General features: G+C 27.7%; 1 protein-coding gene and 1 pseudogene across 2 annotated transcripts in view; both read right to left on the bottom strand.

The window, feature by feature from the left end:
- Positions 1–9,416, bottom strand: part of LOC147809978 (voltage-dependent calcium channel subunit alpha-2/delta-3-like) — a 30,873-nt pseudogene extending 21,457 nt beyond the window's left edge. The window contains exons 1-3 of the transcript XR_015433548.1: positions 9,312–9,416; positions 6,297–6,340; positions 4,634–4,715 (exon numbers count right to left, since the gene is read on the bottom strand). The product of XR_015433548.1 is annotated as a voltage-dependent calcium channel subunit alpha-2/delta-3-like (transcript). The remainder of the gene's footprint in view (positions 1–4,633; positions 4,716–6,296; positions 6,341–9,311) is intronic.
- The window catches only part of LOC147809977 (ATP-binding cassette sub-family C member 9-like), a 65,131-nt gene continuing 44,036 nt past the window's right edge, over positions 4,636–25,730 (bottom strand). The window contains exons 10-19 of the mRNA XM_087164763.1: positions 25,482–25,619; positions 19,819–20,023; positions 17,875–17,980; positions 16,173–16,268; positions 13,851–14,016; positions 12,754–12,891; positions 11,549–11,755; positions 9,878–10,181; positions 9,312–9,585; positions 4,636–4,715 (exon numbers count right to left, since the gene is read on the bottom strand). Coding sequence (XP_087020889.1) covers positions 9,476–9,585; positions 9,878–10,181; positions 11,549–11,755; positions 12,754–12,891; positions 13,851–14,016; positions 16,173–16,268; positions 17,875–17,980; positions 19,819–20,023; positions 25,482–25,619 — 1,470 coding nt within the window. The 3' untranslated portion in view covers positions 4,636–4,715; positions 9,312–9,475. The remainder of the gene's footprint in view (positions 4,716–9,311; positions 9,586–9,877; positions 10,182–11,548; positions 11,756–12,753; positions 12,892–13,850; positions 14,017–16,172; positions 16,269–17,874; positions 17,981–19,818; positions 20,024–25,481; positions 25,620–25,730) is intronic.

Below are 25,730 nucleotides of genomic sequence, written 5' to 3'. Positions count from 1 at the left end.
AGCAAAATGCTTCAACTGGTTAAAAAAACAACAAAATTAAATTTAACGAGTGTTGTTGATACAGTAAAAATAAAGAAGAAAAAAAAAGAAAACTTAATAGTGAATAACTTACTTCATAATTGCAAAAAAATTAATGCCAATTTAGAAAATGAGCGAATTTGCCTAATTGAGTTTACCATTTTAATTGGTGTGCAGCATTCGACATTATTTGAAGTAAATGGAAAATATTAGCTGGAGGCAGATTAATAAATTGACATGAAGTGGTTGAAAGTTTTCTTCCTCTTTTTGAAACACATATGTTGGTATTTTTATAGTAAATTTTGTTTATTGGCGGAAGTAACATTAAATCTACAGATTGTATTTAATTGTTCATTTACTAATAATTATAATACTTTTGTTTATAATCCTGATTTTTAATTTTCACTGAATTAAATGATTATTCTGTTATGTTTTTAAATAAAGTAGTGATGAAAATGATTGATATTTTAAATCTATTTTTTATAAGGATTATTATTTAATTGTAAAAAGAAACCCTCAAAGGAAATGGTGGTATTTTGTGGTGCCGAATTCATACATATTGTTAATTTTGGGACCATTTGAATGGTTTTTGGAGTTATTCCAAGAAAAAAAAAAGGTTTTTATGCTGCATAAAAGAAAGAGAAATATTGCAATTATCGTAACGTCTTTTTGATAAACTCTTTGTTCCTTAAAATATGTGGAGGGGTAATTGCAGTGTAGCAAATATGACTTCAATAGTTAATACTCAGGAGAGGGGTCAAAAGTTTGGGACACAGAATTGTTAATTTCACTTTTTGTGTAAATGTCTGGAGTTACACCGATGTTGAGTACTTGTAACTAATCACATGATTATGATTATGTCTAATTACGTGGTTGTGCATGGCGTGTTAACGTAGCACCTTGAGGGCATGTTTTTATTATCATGTTGAATCAACGTTTTGGATCATATTTAGTAGGATATCTGCTAGCGATGTCACGTGTGTTTCGCACCATGCATGCTGACTCATGGAGCATGTTACTTGCTAGCATCCAATTTTCAAATTTGTTCACATACCATCTTCCAGATAAATTTTAATAAAATTGGCAGACTTGACAAATTTTAATGAAATTTGGCATGAGCATAGGTTATAATAATACAAAAAAAATGATATAACAGTTATAATACACAATCATGATTGTGTGCAACGTTTGTGGCGTAACTACCACTATAAAATCAACCATCGATATTGGCATGTTTTTATCACGTCTGGGTCACCATTGAAGGGATTTAATCTTAAGACTCTGTCAACCTTCATCTATCTAAAGGTACTTCTGGTGGAATCAAGTTAACATGTCTTATATACTAGTGAATTGGTATTTAATATTTGTAGTGGTAGTTAAGCTACATTCACTATAAGTCATAAGATATGGAATAATGCTTACATAATTAAACAGTAAATTGATTTATAGGGGGGATATGGTCCTTATTGTACAGGCTAATAAAGTGATTTCATAGTAGAATTAAAATGGTTGAAGAATCTGTAGCACTTGAGCCCAATAGTTCATCAATACTGTTTTCAAGCTGTGAATGACGGTCGGAGGAAAGTTGCAAATTCTAACAGCTTTAAGACCTCATTCATATAACCTACATGAATAAAAGTGCCTCGGTTGAATTCAAGTGGGCCATTTACATGATGTCTGCCTAGATCACGAAACCTCCGCTAAGATGATGATTGATTTCTAAATTTTTTTAAAGCAGCTATCGGATTCCAACATATCTCTAAAAGAATGAAGAATTTAAACCAGGAACTCGCTATCTGCCAAGTAATATCCGAGAAAGTAATCAGGGAAGGCATTACGTTGAACTCCCACTGATCACGAAATAGTGAACTTTAGAGTTGGGATTAGGTTTTGAATCCTTTTGTTTACTTTTCGAGAGTGCAGCAGAGAGTGTTTATTCTAATAGAAGACGATACGAATCCTTACAGAGTTCATCTGGTCCACGATTCTCTTAAAATTAAGCAAGAAACATTCACTGGAAACATTCAATTGTTCAGTCAAATCTCCAGACCTCAAACCTATGGAGCACATGCCTAGGACTTTCCGAAGGAGGAAATTAAACTCACATTTCCTCTCCGAGAACCATTTAGGGCCTGAAAATTTCAAAGCTTATAACAATAATTATAATTATATTTACAATTGTGACCAATTTTTATAGAAAGTTCTATACTGCTTATTTACATTTTTGGAGTTGCAATGTTAAACAATTTCTATCTCTAAGAGTGAGTCATATCGTATCTTCACATATTTTTTTCCCTTGCTCGATTCTGCAATAAATAATTCATACCTTCCGATTCAAGCCAGTGTTTTACACAATTATGCTTGTAGATTACAACTATTGAATAGATATTTTATTGCATTACATTAACCTAAGTTCATATCCAAATTTATTAACATCAGTTCAATAATTCGTAAGATAATCGACTAAATATTGAAATTATTTTAATCTATTGTATTTCAGCGAATGAAAATTTAGTTGCATACAATTATAAAACTAGTTGATCTTAAGAAAGTTCTATGTAAAACAACATTTTTATAAGAATTTATTATTTAATTTATAATGGTCGAATGTTTGTTAAAAAATAGTATGGTACATGAATGTTTCTATTATTTTAAACTACGTATATATAAACAACATTAAGTCTTTTAGTTGAGAATTATAAAGAAAACAATTTCAATATTTATCCATAATTGGAACTAACCCATAAGCATTAAAAAAAGAAAGAAACGAAAGAAACGCCGTTGTGGCAGATAACTTAAAAGAAGGTACTAGCCTACACTGGGCTGTGTGACAAGCTATATTAATGATGAAATGAGCATGTCAAATATAGTTGAAATCAGTTTTTATGGAACAACGTGTTTAGCATGCTTTGCAAATTAGCTATGGTGCATCTTTAAAGGATGTAAGGAAATTCATAATCGATTTGAAATAATCGTAAAACCTATACGAAGGCAATTTCGAAATATATTGTACTAAATATAAAAGAAAAATTATAGACCTATTTTATGTACCCTATTTTCTCATAAAAAATATATTTGATCAAAGAATTTCCAGTGCTCTTAAGAAAAATTGATCGAATGTTTTTTTGAAAAAATGAGAGAGTCACTTTAAAAAACTTTAAAAAAAAATGATTGAAAAAGAAAAAACTGATTGAAAAATAACTGAGCTCCGAATTTAGAAAAAAATTCTAATAGTGCTTTACGAAGATAACTTTTAAAATAACTGTATAGAAAATAGAAAGGATGAAAAAAAATTTTTTTTTCTCGCTTATTAAAGAAGGACCACCATCTTCTATCCCAAAATATGTAGAAGTTAATGGATCCAAAGTTATTAATAAACTCAGCTAGAAGTGACTGCGAAGGTTTTATTTTTTTATATATTTTTTGTTTTAGTCCATTAGCGAGCAAAAAGATAATAGGATTTTAATAAAGAAAGAGAGGGATCATTAAATATGTATCTCATAAAAATTGCTAACGCTTGAACTTTTTTTTTAAATTTTTGTTTTAACTCCGGATATTCATAGGATTTTTTTTTAAATACACTACGTTCAAACACATCAAAAATCACTTACAAAATGTGAGTTATGAATGATACAAGGTTGATTGAGCTTACAAAAGCACAATTGCTTTCTGAATTAAAGATTTTTATTTAGCGTAGTCTTAATAAATGAATGACATTCAAGACGAAGGAAGATAAAATCATTATTAAAATTCAAATAGTAAAGAATAATGTAATAAAACAGAGTTTAATGGTTTCGCTTATCGATCTAAAAATTTGTGTGAAATCCCGTTAATTCTTAAGGCCTGAAAAAAAGCGATATAAAAATTGGCCATTTTAACATTATTGTACAAACAAGGTGCTCGGTAACCACCACTCTTAATATTGAGTTTTCGAATCATTGTCAAAAATGAAGTAATAAAAACTTTCAGGTTTTCAAAGTAATGTTTCTAATGCCAAGAAAACTGTTTACTTACTTTAGGTTTATTTTGCAAACGAAATTATTAAACCTTAAATTAAGTCAGCGAAAGCATTATTGACAGTGATCAGTGAGCGGATGGGTGACCTCTTTGATCAACCTGCGAAGGTACCGAGTATGCGTAGTATCGATCCTTCATGCGCTGATCATCTGGCTATAGGCAAGTTCATCGGATCATCCCTCAGCTGAGGATTAAAATTGTGATGGCAAGTCTTCGGATTATCCTCAGGGATGCTTCTGAGACCGTCGCCAAAGGTCCACTGGTGCAACTCTAATGCGACGCAAATAAAGTACTACTACTATGTGCTAAATTATGACTTAGTACTCAACAACGGACGATCGTCATACTCGCGCTATTATCAAACACTTGAAGAAATTTTATTTATCAGATACAAAGATACTGAAGAGTGAGAAAGGAGAGAGTCCAGGAAAAATTGTGTCAGAGATAAAAAATTAGAACAATTTAGAAACTTGTTTTATTTTTCGTAAATTTTATAAGCAATCAATAAAATTTCAAATACCAAATTTAAAACTGTAATTGAATAAATTATTCAAGAATAAAAGTTTCGCATTAAACATGCAATAATGTTTTCACTTACATTAGTAATTTTTTGTAGACATGTTGCTTGTATACTGCCACCTACTATGGACTTTCCAAACCTCAAAGCCCAGTTGTTCACTCTGAAAAATAAATAAAAGCATTCATTATTATTTTTTTTAAATACACACTTATTTATATATTTATTTATAATTTTTGGAGCTTTATTTTTATTGTTAGGAACACAAACTTCAGTTATCGAAAGTCATATTAACATCTGTCCATATTAACCTTAATCCTAAGTCTATATTAAGTCCATATTATTCAGCTTTACTTAGAATCAGCTTTTATTGACGCAAACAATTTAGCTTTACATATGTTTCTTTTCAATCGTTTTGTTGTTAAAATATTTCATATATATTCTTTTTCACACCAATATTACAAAGATTCTACCCCATTTTAAAAATTGAAAGTTGAAATTAGATTAATTAAGCATTTTATATTTCTTGCAACCATTTATGAATGTTTGGAAAAGTGCTTAAAACTAGATAATATTAATTTTTAATGGTAATAAAAAATTTCAATATGCGAATTCATTAGTAAGTATAGTAAGCTTAGAGTTATATTCTTAGTAAATACAGGGTGTTCCGTTATGTCTGCCCTTAATATACATTTTCAGTAGTTTTATAAGAAAATATTTAAAAAAATGTACATTAGATGGGAGGCATAAATTAATACTGTAAGTGAAGAAAACAAAAACAAGAACGCTTTCAAACTCTGACCAATCATTATTGAGCCAGGAAAGATCACAGGCATGTTCAAAACAATCAAAAGCCTGATTATTTGTTTAGTGAGACTTGAAGGCATTCACTTTTCTCGAAAAACCGTCTTTAAACTTCATCATCAAATAAACTGATTTGAGATGATTTTAATCCCTTCTTTGCTTTTGTTGACGACACATGCAATTGGTCAGTGATTAAAAATGTTTTTGATTTTTCTCTCTTAAATATTATTTTGTGATCTTTTTATGAAATGCACTATTTTTTTTTTACTTGATATTTTTAAAAGGATTTAAAAAATACACATTACGGGTGCTCATAGCGGAACACCATGTATTGACAATGTTAAAGGTGTAAGATAAACTGTTGAATATAAAATATTCGAGTTGATAATGATGTTGATGTTATAAGTTTGTGTTCGTTAATTGATGTCCTTTTTTTAATCACCAAAGAACACAAAAAACTGTTCTTGCAAGATTTATTATACGTAATAAAATTCGTTTAGTGAAGGAACGTTTATGATTTATTCATGTGCAATATCCATAATGGTTTTCGTGTAGTTATGCTTAAATTTCTATAAATCATGTTTAAGTTGAATGACACTATGTAATTTAATTTAGAAAATCAAAACGATGCTCTAAAATAAGTCTAAAAAAATAAATAAATAAGAAGTCACTGAAGTACATTTGAGGTCGAGAGACCCATGTTTATCGAAAGAGACCTAAAAGGATTTTTCCAAGCATGACCACTTTTCAAATTCCAGTTTAAGGGAATAGCCTGTTTTACTTCTCACGATAAAAATTTTTTGAAAGTCTTGTAATAGGTAAATAATTTGCAAAACATTGATTTAATTTAATAAGAGTTAAGGCACAAATTCAGTAAATTTCATTAAAAAAATGTCAATTTGTTAAAAAAGTTAACATTTATCGGTTTTGTTAAAATTACATTCGTTTTTCCATCAGGCATTTCGCGCTTAAGAGGACACCAATCTAAGGGAGAAATTTTTTTTTGCGAATTCTCTTTCATCTCCATTACAAGTTTAAAATTTAAAAGAAAAAAAAGGGAGTTTAAGTAAACTTAGAGTAAGCCATGAAATGTCAATTGTTGATAAAAGAAAAAAAAAAATTAAAAATATCAAAAAGCAAACAAATTATTGGAACTTCTCCATTGCGTAATTCTAAGTTATCTTCTCATAATTTAATTTCATTTTGATAATTTAAAAACTTCTTTTCAGTATTAGAAACTTAATGGTTTGCTCTAGATTTGACTAAACTCACTTTTTCTATGCTTTTCTAAATTTTAAATTAATTATAGAGATGAAAGAAAACTTGTGACGAAACGTTTCGTTCGTGGTAAGGCAAACTCTGAAGATTGTCAAAAAGAATTATTGTCTCTCAGATTATGATGAACGTCTACTTTTTTTCTTATTCTTTTTTTTAAAAAAATTTAAAATTTACGAATGAAGAATCACTTCGAGGAAAATCGTAATGTCATAATACGAAAGTCTGTGAATTGAATTCAATGGGATTTTTCGAAAAAATTTGCTTTGTTGCCTGAAAAAAGAAGTAAATAATCAAGCTCAAAATAAAATTTTATGATTCAATAGCGAATACTTACATTCTACTACCTAAATACCAACTAAATTATTCGTTATAAGATTTAAGTGAACCTACAAAAATTGCTGGTATTAAGTTTTCTGAGAAGTTTGTGCCAGAAATTTTCCTTCTCCCATGGTATTATCATTAACATATTTAAAAAACTCACTCGTGGTACAAACTAAAAGATGTGACAGAAAATCAGGTATTTTAAAAATGCCATTAACAGTGAATGATCAGCTTTAATAACGCAAAATTACGCAGTAAACATTAAAAAAAAATATTTTTAAACTTGAAAACTAAAGGGAAAATCCTTATTTTTCAGAAATAAAAATGCTCAGCATCCTTTCGTAACACATATGACAAGTCTTCTGCTTACATCAACTATTATCTGTTGCAGCATCTCCACCGTAACCGAGGCCGTTTTTGTAAAATGCCTTTACTTCATAAGCATATTGCGCTCCTTTCCACTGCTCCATTATAACTTAAAATGCTTTAAAGTTTTCTGAAATAGGGAGCGGGGTTTGAGCTCGAAAAATTCTGGCCAAAACTACAAATCATTAATGTTAAGTCATTAAAAGAATGAAGAAAAATATAAAATAATTCGATAACACAATATTCTAATTATTATTGTACTATCAATACAAAATGGTTAATAGTTTTCTGTTGTTGTTTCTAATGCCATTTGCCACACGGTCAAGCCTGCTTGGTGAAACCGAGCAAATTTAAGGGAGAGTTCAGTTCATTGAACGTGTTCAAAGAATTTGACTTATGAGCAAGTATCTACAATAATTTTTAAGATAAAGATTTTTTTTTTGAAAAAAGAAAGAGAATCGTGAATGAGATGTACTAACTAAGGGATTTCTAAACTTTTCCAAGCAAATTATCTGCTGTATAATTTTAATTAGATTCTTGTGTGCAAGATTGAAAAATAAACATAGTTAATACAACTCATTTTTAGAATTCATTCTTCTCTAATTTGAATTAATATGAGGTATTCATTATAATTTATAAATATAAGATAAAATATAAATAAAGCGAAATTACAATGCTGCTCATAGCAGTTCTTCAAACCGCAAAATAAACAAGATTTCGTTTTTTCTCTCGATTTTTTTTAATTCTCGAACGAGAAGAATAGCAAATGCTGAAAACCCAGTTTTGCATAGAACAGTCATAGCTTTTCTTTTACTTAGGGGAGGATACTTATATAATATATTACATTATTTAAAACTCTTTCAACTCTACCTTGAAACTTTTTTTAAAATTAACAACAAACTACTAGTAAAGCAATTTAAAGTCACCACTCTTCCATGGAGCTCCATGCACTCTTCTAACCTCACACGGTGTACAGTTTGAGAATCATTTATATAAAACATTTATAAAAAAATATTTATTATTGGTCAAAATATCAAACACATGTTAATGGATAATTTATTATGCTTTATCATTTCATCTCATCATTCAATAATAAATAACAAATTAATTATAATTCCTGCTACACTATTTCAGAGAAAAAGCTTTTAAGATTACTGACTAGAAGTAAAATATATTTTTAGAGATTACTTATTTTCAGATAATAATACTTTATACTACACTTTATCATTTATACTTCATCGATTTTATCTCAATTATTACTCAGGTTAGAAAGAGCAAAGCAGAAAATAGAATCATCAAAGATCAGTTTTGTCTAGTAAGCTCAATCCTTAAATAAAAAGATTTCAAATTTTAATTTTTTTTCTTCATCTCAATAGTAATTGATCCCAGTTTGAAAATGTTATTTGTTCTATATCTATATATACATATATATTTCAAATTTAAATGAAACAATTTTACACAAAGTAATTTTTATTATAAAATACTGTTTATGAACACACTACGGTAGTTTTCATTGGTCTTTTCTCTCAAATATAATTAATAAATCAAAATTCTCTTAGATGATGGTTTTGAGATAATTTTAATTATTATTCTCGTTTTTTAGCTTTAATAGTAATTGGTTGTAATTAGAAATTTTTCTTTTTGCTTTATATTTTTTCTTCTAACATTTATTTGAATTATCTTACATGAATTTGATTTTATACATATAAAAAAAAATGGTTTATTAACAGATTAAGGTAGGTACCATTGATATTTTTTATTCAAACAAAAGTATTAGATCAAAATTCTTACATGCCTGAAGTACCTTGATCCAGAATACATATATTTTTAACTGTTATAAAAAAATTTTAAAAGTGATAATTGCCTAAAAAATTACCACAAAATAAACAAATTAAAAGAAAAATTAACATTGACAAAATTTAATGATAAAAAGTACGAATTTTGGCAGTCAAATAGATTTTTTTATAGTAACTTCTTCACTGATTTGTACCTGAGATTCTTTTATGCTTTCTGCTTCCTCCAGATCTATTTCATCCTCTTTGTAAGTAGAAGATTCAGACCAAGCAGACAGCCAAAAATCAGTGCCTATTTTCATGGCTTGGGTAGCTATACTGAGAAATATCACAAACAATGCCAAAGGTAGAGTACATGCATTCATATACATAAGATAAACTTTCTTTGAAATTTTGCCTCTCTCTCTTTCTTCCTCTTTAATGAGTTTTCCATTGGGTAACTGCACTTGCTCACATTGGTAATTTTATCCACTTTAAAAAAATGATAAAATTCTATTATCAATAAATAATTTCAACATTACATTTAGACAAATATACATTTGCTAATAAATAAAAGACAAAATTAAATGAAAGTCAGGGTGCGTAGCCAAATTATTCAACAAAAATAAGCACCTTTTAAGCACTTTTCAAGCAATGAAATAATATACAAAGATGCTTCACACTAAAGCATATTTAAAAAAAAATGCTAGTTACATCTTTAAACAATAAAATAATATAATTATTTTAGAAATCTCCATTACACATATAAATCTAATCCACATACCTTCAGTATTATCTTCCTCCTCTTCTTCCTCTTCAATGAGATCATCAGTTCTAGTTGATATCCTGGAATTCAACCTTGATGGAGGGCACTTCCACGACCTTCTAACTACACTTGCAGAGCTTGCACTCGACCTCAAACTCTCGACAGACTTCATGCGATTCAGGAGCTTGTGACCAGTATCTGGATCAGCAATGGACGGAAGAGGATCATCATGGTCACCCCAATCGTGGCAAGGCAAGGGACTGGAAGGATCGTGAAACATCCGCCGACTAAGTGAAACCATTCTGGCTCTTGGCTTAATATCCTGAAATATATACATATTTAAAAACTTTTCAGTTATTTAAAGGAGTCTAAAATAATTAGTATGGCATATTTATTAAGGTGTGAAAAACCAATCTTGGCATATAATACATTTTTCAGACAGCATAAAAGGAAAAAAAATAGACAATGCACATGGTGAAAAAATTAAAAGAATGCAAAACCCCCTATCCCCCCCCCCCAAAAAAAAGAGAATAGTTAGATAATAAGAATAGATAATAAGGTAAAAAAACTAAAAAATTTTTCATTCAGAATCATAACTTCACTCTTTTTCATTAATTTAAAAATTGCAAGTTTTATTACACAAAAGTTGCATGAATAAACTTAAAATATAATGAAATTTAAGAGTTTGGGATATTAGTAATGTAAATTTTAAAATAGAGATGCATAACATAACATACATGCTTTTTAACTTTTTTGTTCACCAAGGAAAAATTTCAAAACATTTATTTTCCTGTACATAACTACTTTCTTAATTTTTAAATAAATCTAAATCTTTGAGCAAAATTTGTTTTATACTTGTTTCAATTACAGAAAGTTTAAAAAAAAAAAATACTGTGGTGTCAAAAGATTTTATACACATTTTAACCTTATATTTCATTGTTTTCTTCTCAATTTATTAAAATAGTGTGAAAAACAGTTTTAATTTTCATATTAGTTACACAGGTTTTTCAATTAATTTTTAGTTGCAAAGGAGATGCTCCATTACCTAATTGAGAACCCCAGGTTGTGCACCTCCTTGATAAAACTGATTTAAACCCAAACATAAAAACAAATAAGTTGCATATTAATTTTTAATTTATAGAAGCTCTAAAATACTTAATACTTCCAGATAATATCCAAATAAAACCATGAAATTGTTTTGGAATGTTTAAAAATATTAATTACTGCTTTACCTAAAAAACCATTTCTTTTTTGTATATTTCATTATGCTTAACTAAAACTTATCTACATAAGTTAGAATGTTAGTTAAATACAATGCCATATCGCACATCAAATTCGGTAAAATATAATTCATTAACTTATAATTATTATTTGTTAATGTATTTTATTGTAACTGTGATATTTTTATTCGATGTACATGGCAACTACAATGCATAATTAGTTTGTTTATGTTCTACATGGCTTTATGCCTGTCTGTGTTAAGTAAGAAATATATAGTAAAAGAATTGAAATCTTTGTGAAAGAATATAGAATGCGTCACATAAGAGAATTGATACTTGACAGGCTTGGCTTACTCGAAATATAATGGAGAGAACAGTTGCGGTAAAAAACAAATGCCACGTTTCAACAACCGATTAGGGTCGATATACCCTTGCAGGTATCCCATTAATCAATCCAAAAGAACATTACCTGAGTAGACACTGTTCTGTAGAGTTGTTGCCTGGATATTAGACGAACAAGCTTATGTTTTTCCTTAGATGTACCTTCAGCTTGACTATTATCACTCATATATGCCTTTTTGGGTTTCTTCATATTAAAATTGACATCCTGCAAAAGGCTTTCCATTTCTTTGGGGGTACCTTGTTTCTTTATTGTGCAGGATTCCATTAACAGTACCTATAATTGCATACCAAATTTATAACTGGTTTGTTCGTTGAAGTTTTAATCACAAGTCAATTTTAATCTCAAGAAAGTTTTATGGAAATAAGAAAAATTAGCAGAAGTAAATATGAAAAAAGAAGAAAAGAATTCCTGATTCTTAAATATTACTAAAAATGAATATTAAAATAATAATTTCGATATACAGCGTGCAGCGGTTTAAATTTCATCTGAAATTTAACTAGTAGATGATGCACAATATAATATTAAATAGTTTTCATCATTCATAGATTGTGACTTAAGTATTATTTGAAAAGTATTTCAATCTGAAGTTATATCAACATAAATTCTATAAAAAAAAATAGGTATTAAGTTTTTATTAAAATTGAAACCAAATGAGTAGGAATCTAATAATGTTAAAATATTTGGCGCAGCAATTTAAAGTAAAAATTCTTTAAAAAAAAAGAGAAAAGCATTGAACAAAAAAAAAAAAATCAGTTTAAACTTCTAAATAACAGTCTAGCTTTTTTAAAATTTTAAGTTGGTTTGTGATTAACAATTGAATATTTGGCAGTTTTTATATCATACAATGACTGTATAATATCATAACATATAAAGACTGACTAATTTTAAGTAACTGAAAAATACAATACACTTTCTATAAATTAGGAAATTGGGGATTAAGCTTTCATTAAAAAAATAAGTACAATTGAAAATTAAAATTTCTTTGCTTATTAATACAGACAAGATAAATATATATATAAATAAAACAAATAAATTAAATTTTTTGAAACATCAGTCTATATTTTTAAAATTTTAAGCTTGTAAATATTGATTATTTAATATTTTTACCAGTCTTTCTTGATCTTTGATAAAAAAAAATTTTTTTTAATTTTAAGTCTTAAAAAAATATAATCGATTTAGAAAGTATATTAAAAAATATTTGAAGAGGGGAACAATGATTTCTAAATCAAATACAAATAAATACATAAATAAATATAATAATGATATTTTACTTTTGAAGAAGATTGCAGGAATTCCAGCTTATGAGTAACCAGAACAACAGTTCTTTGCCTCCTCAGGAGAAGAGTTTTCACACCGTGCTCAAACACATAAGCTCCAACATGGGCATCCAAAGCAGACAATGGACCATCCTTTAAAAGTATAAAATACAGAGGTATTTGAATCACGATTATATAAATATATATATTAAAAAAGGTGACTGTCACTAATAAAATTCCTAGGTTATAAAATCAGCTATATTTTAAAACCAAATTAGCAAGACAGGAATCATCACAATATCAAAACATTCTAAAATTATTCTTTTATGAAATCATTATCGCCATTTAGAAAATAAATTTTTTTTTGGAGCATATGTTTAAAATAATGATAAACTCCATTTTTCCTTGTCTGAATAATTAGAATTTTCTATTTTCTCAAGCCTTTTTTCAAAATACTGTTTATGAATTAAGCTATAGAATGCCTACCATCATCCAATGTCAATGATCACCATTCATTCATTAAGGTAAAGCTATCGTCCTAACTTCAATAGATGACAGAGAAGTGTAATATTTTAAAATAAACTTTAAAGAAAACAAAGAAAATGATATATTGAAAGTTGAAAGTTATAAAATATTTTACAGGCTTTCACACCATGTTAAATCTTTAACTATAAATTTCACTAATCAAACAAATATGCTAACATTTTAAAACCGTTTTGTAAATTAAAGAATGTAGCTTAGGTTTAATTAAAATTTCAAATGAGGATTCAGTAAAAATAAAATCAATTTCGCTTTCAGTGTGGATGTAAAGTTGAAGTTTTACATTCTGCTTCTTGAATATATACATTCCGGTTTATAGAATCGGATGCTTTATAAAATGAAATGTTCTCAGAACAAATGTGATTTTAGTTGGTGATGGGCACTATGTAATTTATATATATATATATATATATATATATATATATATACATATGAAGTATTTCTTTCAATACCATGCTTTTAATAAATAGAAAGGTATTAAAGAAATAATAAGTTGTCTGTAAATAACTCCTCTTACTAATTTAGTTATGTAAGTTGAATAGATTCCTTTACGATTAAGCCGACATACTTACTAGCAAAACAAGTCGTGCAGGAGAATAAAAAGCTCTAGCAAGAGCAATTCTTTGTTTCTGTCCCCTGCTGAGATTCAGGCCCCTTTCACCGATTTCAGTCATGTCTCTAGCAGGCAATAAATCTATGTCAGGTTGCAAAGCACAAGCTTGGATCACTTGGTGGTACCTGTTTCAAAATCATATAAAATACAACAGGATTATAAAGGAAACAAGTCAAAGTTAGAAGAAAATATTTTGAAAGTTTTACACATTCCTTTTATTAATTAATTGAAAGGAAACCTCAGAACCAAGTCATCAGCCAAAAATAATCAGTCAGCACTGCAATAATCAAGAAAGAATCAGCACTGTCAATATGCCACATGATCACTGGCTTGTCATGGCATGCCAATAGTCACTATAGTTTAATTAGATCTTAAAATTTACAATGTAAATTGTAGCGGGACGGTGGCTCAAGGGATAGAGGTCTTTCCTCCCAATGAGGTTAACAGGGAATCCCAGCGATAGTTGGTTGAAAAGAATGCTGCATCCGGCTCGAACCGATCACAGTACTGACATAAAATATCCTCAGCGGTAGACGGATCAAGGGTTAGAATCTCTTTGCCATCAGGCTAACTGTGGGATTCTTAGATTTTTTTCTCTCCATCTAACGTAAATGAGGGTTAGTTCCAATAAAAAGTTCTCCACAAAGGCTAGTTTGATCTAGAAGTCCCTTGTCTTCTGGATTGTGTTCAAAGTTCCAATGGTATGGAGTTGAACATTGAAAGTCATACACTCACAGTAAACACATAAAAAGGAGAAAAAAAATTACAAAAGAATCAACAGAATGATCAATGTAACTGATGAGCAGTTGAACATCAGGAAATTGTACTTTTTAATTGTCATTTATGGTAAGCAACTTATTTAAAGGTTAAAATGAAGTGATGTACCATTGCACCACAGATATCTGATTTTGAAATGCATGAATTTATAAGTTACTTTATGATAAACTATCTAATGGGCAAAAATATTTAAAATTTCTTACCTGGGTTGATGTTGAAACGGAATAAAAGTTTATATATATATATATATATATATATAAACTTTGTTAAATTGTTTTAACTTAATCTCGTAGAAAAGTCCCCAAATTGTTAAAATTCTGAATAAATTTCAGCTTAAAAAAAAAAAAACAGTTCTCTTCCTAATTAACAAATTAAATTTCATCATCTGAAAGATCCTCCAGCTGATTTTAATAACTAGGGTACTTACTAAATTTTTTGTCAGTCACATTTTGCATAATTTGTACAAACAAAACACAACCTTACAGTGCGATTTAAGAGCATGAAACATATACTTAAAAAATCAGAATATTAAATCCAGGGACCGATCAAGACAAATTCAGGCCCAAGGCCCACCACATTTTCTGGGCCTCTTACAAAATATTTTGAAATTAAATTACTGAAGAGTAGTCCTAATAATGAAAAAGAATCTATTGAACTGCATGATTTAAGAGAAACATTCTAAGAAATTTTGAAAGCAGACAATTGAAGATTGTTTTTCAAAGATAAAGTTTATGTATCTATAAATTCAAGCAAAATATAAAACAACAAAACATGTTATGTCAAAATAAAAATAGTTTGGTGACCACAAACAATTGAAATCAGTGATTTTCGCTGAAAGTCACTGATTAGCTGAATTTTTTTTTTATTGTAAGCTGAAATTATTTTTTATTTAATACTTAAACAAACACATAGCTAGCCCACATTACATTAGACTTTTTACTAATTTTTGAGGCCCCTCAGAAATTGTGCCTATTGGGCCTAGGCTATAATCAGATCCTGATTAAATCCACTTTAATCTAATTAGACTTACATAATCTGACATCTTGATTACACAACTAAAATGAAAGAATGTCTATTTTTGTGGCATTACTTGTGTTTTATTCACATTGTATCATACCTGCCAACTTTTAATCCCTTCCATTATCATTTTTCCCAGTGGTATTAAAATGGAATTAAAACTTCGATTTTAAGCTAACAAATACGTTGTATTTGAGAAATTTAAGTTGACAACCATGATAGTAACGCATATTAATATATGTGCTTAATTTTTGTAAGAATAGTGGTGATCAATATCATTTAAAAATTAAGATTATGAAAGAAAAAATAGTATATAATTACTACCACTTTAAATATGAAAATAAAATCTTCCGGAAAATCCGGAAGAGTTGGCAGGTATGTTGTATAGCTAGTACAATGTGAAGTAGTAGACTGTTTATATATATATATATATATATATATATGGACAAATAACAGTTTATTTTCACATAAAATATAATGCACTAACCTTCGCCCATCATATGGCTGACCAAACAAAATATTTTCTTTAAGTGTTGCATTAACAAGCCATGGTTTTTGTGGTACATAAGCAGTGAGAGGAGAGCTGTAAAAGATAGATACCATAAAAAGAGGCAAATTTTATATTTCAAAAATCAGAAATCAGTTTATAATTCAGAAACTATCTTTCTTAAAGCTACAATTAACATTTTTCAATATAAAGCAATTCTCTTACATTCATTTTTAGATTGATAATTTATTTTTCAAATATTTAAAATTTCAAAAGTCGTTGAGCAGTTGATCAAGATTTTCACATCCTTTAAAGTAGTTGCTTTCCTGCATAGCAAATCTGTTACATCCCAAGTAATTTAACTGAAATGCAGCATACCAGAACAAAGCTTCGTTCAGATGCATAATGCTTGGAGGGTTAAGCAAATCTTTTTCATAAAATAAAAAAAAATAGATTTATTACTTAGATTTTATAATTAGATTTATTTAAAATTAGTGATGCAAATTTGATAAGCTTTTTTCCTATTGTCTTAGGTCACATAAGTGAAAAACATAATGAAATTTAGGAAGAGGAACATATTTTTTGCATCAAGACATTGTGAACAAATAATATATTAAAAGTACAGTCTTTATTATAATTAAAATTACTGTTATTATTAAAAATATTTCACACATAAAGCTATGATTTACAATTATATATTAATATTGAATCATTTAAAAATACATTACAATGTTGACCTTTTATATCAGAAAAATACCACTACTGTGGTAAGATTATTAAAATACAAAGCTTTAAGAAATGATTAAAAAAATGGAAGCAAAATTTGATAAGATGGCACTCTGATGCTTATTATAGTCACAAGAAAATTTTAAACTATATTTTTCATCCTACCTTACACGTATAAAACCATCTTTAAAAAAAAAAAAGAAAAAGAAGGACACATGTACAATTTTTTTATTTATTCATAGAAGAAAAAAATAACTTGGACTAGTTATTAACATAAAACTAGATAAAAACATTAAATTATAATTTCTTTATTCATTGGAATTGAGTAAACATTTAAATACATCATAAGACACTTTTATTAGATACATTATTAGTTAAGTTTAAAATTTATAATTAATAAATAGTAATTAAGCTTAAGTAAATTTAATAATAAAATCCAAACAACATTATCAAATTTAAGAAAGATCAACTTTGAGCTGCATATAAATGTTAAGTCACAATAAAGTGCAAAAGCACAAATAGTGTCCAATAAACAGACATATAATTGGTTGGCCAATATAATGAAGCAACTTCTTCAAGGACAAAAACCCTGTAAGTCAATCCTTTTTTCCCCTTTCTTTTTGTAGTATAATATTTGCATCTGGCCATTTTCTTTTTCTCATTTAGTGTTTTGAATCTGAAGAAGGTTCGTCATAATAGCAATAAAAGAATGGCATCCCTGTTTATGTGCAGTATTTGTGTGTTATTTAAAAATAATCAACTTCATTAATAAACAGTGTAAAATACTGATTAAATCATTACAAATGCCTTCAACATAATATATTTAATAGCAAAATATGGAAGATGTTCACGTATAGTGCCATAGAAGAAACTGATTACAATTAATGGTTTTCCATTACTGCGCAAAGCACCATTTATTGAGTTGTAGAAATTATTATTAACATTGAGAAATATTATTAACAAAAAGTAAGCAAACCTGTTCCAGTTAACTGATCCACTTATCTGGTGAAGTTCTCCAATAATTGCAGATAAAAGGGATGATTTTCCACTGCCTATGGGTCCAACAACAATAGTTAACCTACCTAAAATAAACAATTTACATTATGAACTATATCCCACAATAAACATATCATTTCATGCTTTTTTTCATAAAGCAGAGATTTAATTAAATTTCAGCTTTTTTCATAAAGCAGAAATTTAGTCAAATTTAAGAAGAAATTATAAGAAAGAAATTAGCCATTTTGACAATGAACTTACTTTTTAAAATGCTAATAACAAATAACATAACTTTTATTAGCAATAACACAATGCATTCTAGTTAATTTATTTCAGAAGTAAATTTACATTACTTTTCTATGTTTGTGTAAAAAAGTTCCAACTGAATTTTAATCCTATATAACAACTTTTAATCATAAAAACTTGAATTTTATATTAAGATAAATCAGCAAAAAAGAGTTTTATATTGGAAGTATACATCAGATACAGTTAGTTATTACATTTTTCATGTTATCTTGACACTAAAATGACGGATGGGGTTAATTTGGTCTCTCTTGTTTTTTTGGTGCTCAGCAATTAAAACAGTGACTTACTGAAAATGTTGAAAATTTATGACTTTCATAATTTGATCCAATTTAAGTGCTTATTTAATTATTCATTATAAGGCACTTATAGAACCTTATATCTAGAATGATAGAAGGGGCCAGAGTGGGCTCTTTGGTATTTTGGTAGGTATCCTATAACCCCAGGTAGGTAGGTTTGGGTATAAGATACTCTTCAGTAAGCATAAGGTACCCCAATTTCATTAAAAAACAAAATTATTTCAATAGATGCATGATAACTATTTAAAGAGAAAAGGAAACTAAATTATCTGAGATACTAATATTTAAATATTATTGAAAAGTCGATGTTCCATTTAGTCAAATATTTTTGATAACCAAATACAATAAAAGACCATAGAATTTTGTTGATCAAGCATTATAATAGTTTTTATTAAATTAATTATGATTATAATTTGAAATTTTGGATCAGTTTATTGAGGTAAACTAGGTTGTCTTTCTAGCAATGTTCAGACTTTCTAGAGTTAAGTTGCTATTTAAAAAATCATTTTTATCATTTGGTTATCATTTTTAATAATAATTCATTTGGTTATCATTTTTATTAAAAAAAAAATCTAAAATTATTGGAGAACAAGCTTATTGTTTAAAATTTTTATTGTTCAAAATTAAATCGAATTTAATAAAAGCTAGAAACGAAGAATAAATTTCAAAATTTTTTTTTTTACAGTATGAAACTAATTTAATAAATAAAATCCCTAAACATATGATGTGTTAATATTTAACCAACACTCTTTTCTTTATTTCCACTATAGCCCAACAACTTTGCATCCATACTAGTCAAATTTAGTCATTAAGCCAATAATTGGTCATTTAAAGAAATGCAAATATTAAAATCTGTAATAAGCATAACCAATCATAAGATAATTTTTCCAAGTTTTTAAAACAATGAATAAAATTAATCTAAAACAGCAATTGGAAAAAATAAGAAAAATCTACTTTTCTACCATAGACTTGTTTTAAAATTTACCTAATACCTAACAATCAAGTGTGTTTGATCTGAAAATTATATATGAAAATATAAAGTTTTAATTTTGAATTTGCTAAAAATTGCAGAAAAATTTAGACTAATAATTAACAAAATTATTAAAATTGTCCACATATGCTCCTTCTCCAATAGAATCAAACAAACTTTTAACTGGTCCAAAAAATTTACTACTCAATTCATACAAACTTCAAATTAAATATATAAACATTTGAGTACATGTAGCAATAATTATTTTTTTAATATTTAACCTCAGTTTCAATAATTTTAAAAATAGCAGCAAAGTAATATAAGAAAAAAAACAGAGTATAATAATAATTACCAGCAGGAATCTGTACGTTGATATCTCTTAAAGTTGGAACACTGTAATGTATCATATCATGAGTAAAATATCCCTTTTTAATTGAAAGAAGAGTATTCTCTTCAAGAGGGGGATAATTATAGAATTCAGGGAGGAACACTCCATCGCCTTCTTCTGATCCTGACAGGTATACTTTACTTTCAAATGAATTCTCTTTCACTTGCAACTGAAATTATATTTATATCCTTATGTAACATAATTACTAAATTTCTTACATACCCAGGGATGAGATTAGCCAAAAGGCAAAAAAGCTGAATTTCCACGATAGTAAATGTTACGCAAGCGTAACCCTTCAATAATAAATTCCAGACAGTTTAAGGTAATAAATAATGTGTTGACATACAATTGTGTACTAATCTATTATTATATAAATGATTACATTGATACTTAACATTTAGTGAAAATAAAAATTACCAATTGAAAAAATAAAGCAGGAAATTATATTTTTCCTCAGTTCGCATAAGAAACAATTATTACTTGAAAAACTACCTGGTTTAGCAAATTAAAACTACTGAGAATTTACATTAATATTTTATTTCTTTTAATGAATACTGTTATGTGATTAATAGTAAATATATCAGTAATATTACTTTTTAAATTATATTGAAAACAAAAACTTTAACAATGGACCGAATCATTATGTTCATATCATAATCTAATCTAACTACAGCCCTCTGAAACATATCAATAACAGTGAAGTAGAAATATATATAGTAACTCTTTAACATACAAAAATTGCTATTTTAGTTTGAAAAATTACATGACAATCAGCAACTGTTTAGATAATTGTTTTTCATTTGATAAGAATTTTGCATTTTATAGCATAAATAACAGCAATTATAAGTAAAATTTTGATGATGAGTTAATTACTCTTTTTCCAAAAAAAATAAATTAATTAATTAATTAAATCCCTTTTTAGGTGATTGCTTTTGTTTACTATATCTTTATGTTTGCTATATTTAGTCGTTAGTTCATCTTCAAACATCTTGTGACAAATCTTATTTTTTCTTCTTTGCTTTTTCCCTTCCAGTTTCTCTGATGTTGTAACACTTACATATACTAATAATCGTCGTTAGAAAAACAGTCACCTTTATAATAACTAATTTTAAAAAAATTACTTCTCACAAGAATCGCGATAGTTGATCTTAAAATTGCGCGAATATGAATAACAATTATGGATTTTGAAATCACATGAATATGAAACTAGATATACGATTTTGAAAATGAGAAAAGACAAACTGGGATATAGAATTCTTAAAACGCGTAAATACAAATCACGATTCATAATTTTTAGATAGCGTAAATACGAATCATGATGAGCAATTTTTAGATTGCATAAATAAGAATTATGATGCATAATTTTTAGAATGCGTGAATGCAAACCCCAATGCCTTATTTTAAAATCACGTATAAATACGAAAATCAATGGTTGATATTATAAACCGCATGAGCAAATCAAGACATTGAATTCTAAACTTGAGTGAATACCAATCGCTACATAGGCTTTTAAAAAGGCGTAAATAAGAATCGCAACGTACAATATTTAAATCTCGTAAATAAGAATCGCAACGTACAATATTCAAATCGTGTGAATAAGAATCGCAACACGCAAATATGAAAAGCTATGTTTGATATTAAAATCGTATGAATAAGAATCGAGATATTAGCAGGCTTGGGACCTCTAAAAGGTTTGTCAGAAGCAGCGTCGTTTGAACTACGAAAATCGGATTTATCTGGAGGGCGGGTAAAAAATTCGGAAAATCTTATCTGCTGCGTGTAAAAGGGGAGAAAATAGCTAAAATAAGTAAAAATGAGAAAGGATTGGTAGCTATGTAGTATGAATTTCCTGTTTCTCTTTAAAAATCGGTGAATTTTCTAAAAGAGCAGAATATCTATAAAAAAAGTGAAATTTTTAGAAAATCTGAATTTTTGATAAAAAAGCTGAAATTCAAAATCAATAAAAGTGAAAAAAGCAGAAAAATCTCATCCCTGCATACCAAAAGAACATAAATAGATGTGTGCATATATATATATATATATATATATATATATATATATATATATATATATATATATATATATATATATATATATATATATATATATATATATATATATAGCATAATAAAGACAAAAAGGATAAAAGAAAAGAGATTAATGAAAAAAATTAAGAAAAATAATAAGTTTTCTTACTTTGCATCAGCTGCAAGTACATAGAACTCACAAAATAAAATAAAAATAAAGAGTAAACAAGGAAAAAGATATAAAGGTTTCCCAAAAGAAAAAAAAATTAAATTTTTAAAAAAAAAAAATCAAATTTAAAAAAATTTTACAGTTAAAAAAATTAGGAAGGGATATAATCTCGTCATCAGCTCACACGATTCCATCTGAAAAAATAGTGCTTTCAAATATTGCATTAATGTAGCCAAAGCAAAAGATATCAATACAGTAGTGTGAGGAGCACCAAAAAAATTGAAACGAAAATAGAACCTATTAAGAAAAAAAAAAAAAAAGCAAAACAAAACAATAGATAATAAAAATTCAAGAAAATACGGAATAAAACTCAAAATGTTATGTGAATTCAAATGTACTCAAATTTACAGGTATTTTTCAAAAATAATTTAAAATGTTTGCCAGATTACAAAACTTGAAAATAGAAGAGGATGAAGGAAATAAACTAATGGTGCGTTCTTACTGAAGTACAGCAGCCTGTTTGACTTTTTAGTATATATATGTGTATATGTATATATACATACACATAAAAAATGTCTCAAAATGTTGCAACAAACGTTTAGCAGAGGTAAGGTACGCCAACAGAATAAAACAAAAATTGCATTACAACCCATGACCAACAGAAAAAAAGCAAATGTATGAAATCTTAAAGGACATAGGAAAGTGATGAATTAAAAAGTTATATCGGATATCTTGATAGCATATAGTGTTCAGTTGGCACCATAAGATGTTATGCAAGCTTTAGATCAAGGAAACATTGATTGCTACAGATAAATTAAATTTTTTTATATATCTAAAAACAAAATAATATAAAGTTTATAATGTTACAACAGGCACCAAGTTTACATTATCAGATGCTACACACACCCAAGACCAAGAAAGCAGGTATCACTGGAACCACAATAGCTCATTTGGCATAAAAACTGTCATAATAATTTGGCCACACTATCAGGGTAGGTGAAAGCATCTTGGTGATAGTACTAATAAGTAGCTGACAACCATGGATAAAAAGTATACAAAATCTTGTAATTCTGGAATACCATTTGCCATCACAATAGATCAAAATTTGTAAAAATTTTATAAAAAATGGTTAAAATTATAAAAACCACATATTTTAGGTAATTGATTTGAGGTAGCATCTAAATGTTGCCACTTTTAAATGAGAATATCTGTATAAAAATTTAAAACTATGATACATCTTCTGCCACCTGAATGGTCCATTGAGGTAACAGAAGATATTAATTTAAGAGATTCAATTTTGCTAGATAAATAGTGCTATTTAAATATTGAAGCAAATAAAAAGGAGAAGATATTTAGTTATAATTCCAAAATTTTTTAAAGATATTTTCGTTTAGAAATGATAAATTTTAAATGCTACCACTAACTGACCAACAAAATAAATTATTTTTTTTATAACTTTAAAAATTATTCGGACAAATTTTTACAAACTTTGGTTAAAAGCAGAATATATTAATTCAGAGTTACAAAATTTTGTCTTACATCAAATGATGGTATTTGATAGCTTCTCCTGCACTACTGCCAAAAGACTTAAAACTCTGACTTTTTTGACCCACTCTAATATATACAATGGAATGTCACATATTCAGAATTGTTCGGATTTCTACGAGTCTGGAAAATCAATTTTCTGAATAATAGGTTTTTAAGGCCAACAGAGACTGAAAGATTTGTTATTCAATAATAAATTAATGAATGATAGTTAACAGCAAGTTTCATACAATAGCGTTTTGTTATTGGCTAAATCTGAAAAAATGGTGAGAAAGATGACTCACTCCTCACCCTGTGTAACAAAACCTGTCTGCAAATGTTCTGAAGTACTATAAATATTCAGCTTCATTAATATTCATAGTTTATTGCACTCAGTAAAATATACTTTTTTTTAACTTCTAGTCTTTTAGCCAACAGCATTTTAATAAGTTCATTAAAGCAGCATAAATGTTATCCTGAACACAATAAAAGGAAATTAAAAACCAATGTCTCTTAAAATATTGAATTGGGTCTATGAAAATTAGTTAGACTGGACAGATTTGTTAAAAAAAAACTGACTTGCACAAAAAAAAAGTTAAGCATATAAACTTGCCAGAACACTGCCACTATCTGGGACAAATTCAACTTTTGCATCTGGTTCTTCTGAGTGATCTCTCCAAGGAAGTGTTAAATCAACCTCAGGAAGAACTAGAAATTGTAGAATATGTCTTGTACTCACCTACAAACAAAGGGGGGGAAAATTAACCAATGAAATAGAGTGGGTTGATTATTTTAGATTTATCTCAAAAGTTATAAATTTTCACAACAAAGATAATTTTCAGTTTAAAAATTTTAGTTTTTTATATGGATAAAACATATAAAAAAACTTATATGGTTTATCCAGAACAGTTGAGCCTTGGGGATATTTAAGTAATGATAAATGTCTGCACCAATTATCTTGGTTAAGGGGCACAAAAAAGTGCTGAGGCAGCAAAAGGCGTGCCAGAATTTAATATATGTTTATATGCTACGGTTTGCCTGGCGCCATTAAGTTATACCCTTTGAGTCGGCTCTCTTCTGTGATTTTCTTTCTAACGTTTCACATGACAAGACTGGTTGTTGCCGAAATTCAGAAATTTTTTGGCTCAGGTATTGATACGAAAATCTTCCTGAAGCTTTATTGAGCATTACTAATCAAAGTAAAAAAAAAAACAGTTATGTTATAAATTAAGTCCGATGAAGAAAAAAAGAGAGGGGGAAATATCAATGGTGTACTTTGGAAATTTTTGATCCAAGCTAACCTAAAGATTTATCCCTCGAAAGAAAGTATTTCCGAATGAATTAAATAGATTCATTTAATATTTTATACATACATAAAAAAATGATTCACTGACAAGCACTTTTATATAATTAAGAATTTTCAAGTTAAAGACAGATAGGATAATATGCACTGCTTAAAGAAAAAAAGTGTATTAAAAACATGCATTTATTAATCAAGAAAAGTTAAATATTGGCAATAAAATAAAAATATATACTAAAAATACTTTTTTTCTTAAGCAGTGATAATATGCATTGCTTAAAGAAAAAAAAGTGTATAAAAAACATGCATTTATTAATTAAGAAAAGACAAATATTGGTAATAAAATAAAAATGTATACTAAAAATATTTTTCTTAAGCAGTGATAATATGCACTGCTTAAAGAAAAAAAATGTTTATAATAAACATGCATTTATTAATTAAGAAACGACAAATACTGGTAATAAAATAAAAATATATACTAAATATACTGGTAATATCTTCAAAATTTCACAAATACCAATAGAATTTATTGTTTGACAAACTTTTTGATCTTCTTTAGAATAGATAAAAAATTAATTATAAAATATTTCAGAAAAATAAGACTTACCACAGCATTGATAACCATTGGGATGACAAAAGGTATTATGTAGAGTGGCACAGTAAGTTGATTGAATAGCACTAGACCTGTTAAAACATCAGCAGGCATGAGTGGTCTTCCCTCAATTTTCGAATATAATGAGAATGTCTAACATAAAAAGAAATTTTGTTAAAATATATTTATCAAATTTTAAAAAATTAAATGTGGTGGAATTTGATTTTACGAGGGTTGTAAATTAAATAGTGGCAACTTAACCTT

This window comes from Parasteatoda tepidariorum, chromosome 5 (genome assembly GCF_982258835.1).
Source record: "Parasteatoda tepidariorum strain Cologne lab strain chromosome 5, Ptep-v5.0, whole genome shotgun sequence".
NCBI classification, from domain to species: Eukaryota; Metazoa; Arthropoda; class Arachnida; order Araneae; family Theridiidae; genus Parasteatoda; species Parasteatoda tepidariorum.
Note: the sequence above shows the minus strand (reverse complement) of the source record. Positions and strands in the feature narration are given on the sequence as shown.